The sequence below is a fragment of the Taudactylus pleione genome, unplaced genomic scaffold (assembly GCF_031769625.1).
Source record: "Taudactylus pleione unplaced genomic scaffold, aTauple2 ptg000913l, whole genome shotgun sequence".
Classification (NCBI taxonomy): Eukaryota; Metazoa; Chordata; class Amphibia; order Anura; family Myobatrachidae; genus Taudactylus; species Taudactylus pleione.
In genome coordinates this window covers 1,227,028-1,231,051 of record NW_028285314.1, presented here as the reverse complement: position 1 = coordinate 1,231,051, position 4,024 = coordinate 1,227,028, and the positions used below count along the sequence as shown (strand labels likewise).

Sequence of the window (4,024 nt, the reverse complement as noted above, 5' to 3'; positions counted from 1 at the left end):
TCCTACTGCAATCATGCGAGCAGTTCTGGCTAAAAGACAACCAAGTGACGTGGTCGATGATGCTGCTTTGTAAATTATGCACACCCTTCAAACGCCCATTTTGACTGTTTGGCACGCCTGCGTTCTGATCTCCACTCCCCGTTTTCAAGCACCTTCCCCTGTTACCACCCACATAAGCCTCATCCTGTCACTCAAATTAGCAGGCATTCGCTATTTTGCGAGTACACGATTTCCGACCGCAGTGACTGGTTGGCGCATGCGCATTACAACCCATACGCAAGTGCAGATGTGCGAACATCGCTCGGAACGAACGAACGAGCGGCCGCTTACGAGCGGCTCTGAATCAGGCCCTGAGGGTCTTGTCCGACTGTTGCTGGGACATTGTGGTATACAATAAACCTCTATATAGAGGACGTTTTCCGCTTTCTCTAAAAAACAGGATTTTTAATTCACAAAGTATCTAAAGATACAGGACCTCATTCAGAGTCGGTCGTAAGCGGCCGCTCAGTCGTACGCATCCGATGTTTCCAAACCACGCATGCGCACAGTTAGTTGTGCGCATGTGCATACGAGGCCTTGCGATCCAAAATGCTGACGATCGTGCAGCTTACGAGCAGGCAGTGGCTTCCGGGAGTTGATTGACATGAAAGGCCGTTTGTGGGTGTTGACGGGGGTGGTGGTCTAAAAATGCAGGCGTGCCTCAGCGTTTTGAGGGCGTTTTAGGGGCGTAAATTACCTGCTACGACTGACATAGAAGGCCGGAAGTAGTAAAACATCACTCTGCGAGCAGGTTAGAGGCCTGGCTGATCGTACAGCTTGAGGTTGGGTATGTGCTCTCTCAAGCCCCAGAGTACAATCGATACTATCGAATGTGACTGATGTTAGGATTGATGTTTCTATTTTGAGTCACACAATGCAATCAGCTACTAATCGTTTGTTGTAGCTAAAAACGCTGCTAATTGGCTTAAAATTGATTCAGTTGCGTTGGCATTAGCGAATAATAAGAATAAACAAATTGATAAAAAAAAAGATGGTAACAAGCTGATCGAAAGAGCATGAAAACATGACATGCGGGCATCAACACAACACAAGCGGCCGCAACCATCAGAAGAAATTAACATACAACGACTGACAACGATTGACTTGATCGCTATCTGCTATCACTCGCTAGCTAGAGGAGGTGCATTGTTCACGTATGGGTGTCACTTTGGTTGCGACCGACTGGCCGTGCGATTGCTTCTTTCTACAGTTTCTCGGTTGTTAGGCGTACGACGGAGCGGCCGCTTACGACCGACTCTGAATGAGGTCCCCAATCTATTGTCATTTATGAATGCATTGATCATCTCCTCCCATATCATGACCAGACAAACTCCATACAGCTATTTAAGCAGTTTAACTGGACATCGGTGCTGGGTTGAGTCATTTTGTGGATGTAGAAAGCGGCCTTTGAAGTCTGAGGATGCCACACCAATGTTATGCACTATTATTGCAAACCACCATGCTCTGATGACATGTTGTCTTACGTTCTCCAAGGAATGGACGAGAGGAACCAGACAGTGGTCTCAGAATTTCTCCTCCTGGGATTCGGAAACCTCCACAACCTCAGGGTTTTGCTTTTCCTGCTCTTTCTGATCATTCACGTCATGGCCTTGTCGGCAAATGTCCTCGTAATTGTCTTGGTTGTGGCCAACCAGAGCCTCCGCTCCCCCATGTACTTCTTTCTCAGCCAGTTGTCTTTGTCGGAAATCCTCTTCACCAGTAACATTGTGCCCAACATGCTGTGGTTGATGCTGGCGGGGGGAGGAAAGGTATCAGTTGCCCGGTGTATATTCCAGTTCTATTTATTAGGTGTGCCAACCATATCCCAATGTCTGTTGCTGGCAGCCATGTCCTTTGACCGCCACATGGCCATCTGTAGACCATTACACTATGCCATCATTATGACCTTCACGCATCAACTTCAGATAGTCACCTTCTGCTGGCTGATGGGTTTCATGTTGACGCTTGTTATATACATTTTCCTAAACAAGTTACAATTCTGTGGCCTCAATGTAATTAATCATTTCTTTTGTGATATTGCGCCTCTTATACGACTGTCTTGCTCCGACACATCTTCTGCAGAACTGGCCACCGCTGTGGTCGCCTTTCCCATCATTTTGTCCCCATTCATGTTTATCGTGGTCACCTACATCTCCATCCTTCACACCATCCTCAAGATCCCCTCCACCAGCGGCAGACAGAAAGCCTTCTCCACCTGCAGCTCCCACTTATCCGTTGTGTGTATGTACTACGGCACGTTATCATCTATTTACTTATTACCACCTCGAGAAAACTCTGTAAATACAAACAAAGGCCTCTCGTTACTTTACACGCTGGGGACGCCTCTGTTCAACCCTCTGATCTACAGCGCGAGGAGCCAGGAGATCAGATGCGCCATGTATAAATCTGCCAGAACTTTGATGCAGCGGAAAGCACACTAGTTGTATCTATGAATATAGGGCTTGGGATAAATCTAATGTCAAATTTTGTATGAAAATTAAGAATCATAAGAACAAAGTAAATTTCTAATGTTGATCATTATTATTCAATAAAGCTTGGGAAGAAAGGAGAAATGCTGTAATGCCTCATAGAGAACGTCTGACTGTATAGACAATGAGCTGAACTTGGGGGGAGATGTATCAAGCCTCCTAAAAAGTGGGAAAAGGAGGCAAGCGAAGAAGTCGGCCATAGGGAATCGGTATGATTTACCGCGCTCGGCATACCTTTTCATCGGGATGCCGGGCATTGGAGTCCTGGCGTAGGTCTAATGACAGGCGTCAGCATCTTGACGCCTGTCTTTAGATCCGTGCCGGGATTAGACAGTCGAGAAGCCGGCGGTCGAGATTAGGTCCGACGGTTTCCCGACTGCATACCGGCCATAGCAACCATTCAGCTTCTAGTTAGCACTTATCAAGTACAATCTGTAAAATGATCGTTAGTCGCTGATTGGTTGCTATGGGCAACTTCTCCACATGTCCACACTTTAGAAGGCGTAATATATCTTCCGCTAGGTCACTAAATGATAAGCTACTTTTACCCGATTTTGTCTAGTTGAGGTGAATATATCAGAAACCAATGTTCTAATCTATTGTCCAATCACTAGCACAGAAAGCAGTATCCCTTGTGGTAGGGTCTCATTTGTCGCAAGCCCCAGTGAGCTTCCGGCTCTAATAGAGCCGGTAGCTTACTGCTGACATCACTCGTGATGTCAGTAGGGCCGCCCCAAATGGCAGGTGTTCCTTAGGGAATGCCTCTGTTTGGCCAGCCACCCCCCCTGACCCGCCAACCAAACGGGGCGAGCTGTCGATCAACATCGACAGCCGACCCAACCATCTGCCCAGCCATCGACCCGCTTGCGAGCGCTAAGCGCTCGTGAGCAGGTCTGAATCAGACCCAGAGTTTTTTTTCTTAAAGATCAACTGAAAAATTATATACTGTATGATACCAGCTGTTGCCCACACTTATGGCCACTAATAGCATCACACACTCTCCATATGGCCACTAGCAGCTTCCTACATTGTCCTTATGGCCACTAACAGCGTCCTACCCTGTCCTTAAGGCCACTTACAGCATCCCACCCTGACCTTATGGTGCCTAACAGCCTTCCATCATGTACTGATGGCCACTAACAGCCTCTTGTCCCTATGGTCACTTACAGCCTCCTCTACTGTCCTTATGGCCACTAACAGTCTTCCACGATATCCTTATGTCCATTTACAGCCTCCCACACTGGTCTTATGGTCCCTAACATCATCCCACCCTGCCTTATGGCCACTAACAGCCTCCTACACTTCCTTATGTCAATTACCAGCCTCTTATCCTGTCCATATGGCCACTAACAGCCTCCTGTCCTTATGGACACTAACAGCCTGCTACCATGTCTTTATGGTCACTGACAGCCTTCTACCCTGTCCTTATGAAGACTGATAGTCTTTGATCCTGTCCTTATTGCCACTAAGAGCCTCCTACATTTTCCTTATTGCCA

General features: G+C 47.3%; 1 protein-coding gene across 1 annotated transcript; it reads left to right on the top strand.

Moving 5' to 3' along the window:
- The first annotated feature begins 1,535 nt into the window (after positions 1-1,535).
- Positions 1,536-2,480, top strand: LOC148473751 (olfactory receptor 6F1-like). Its single transcript, XM_088459501.1, has one exon. It carries the CDS (start codon positions 1,536-1,538, stop codon positions 2,478-2,480), a length of 945 nt encoding a protein of 314 aa, XP_088315627.1.
- Positions 2,481-4,024: the final 1,544 nt, after the last annotated feature.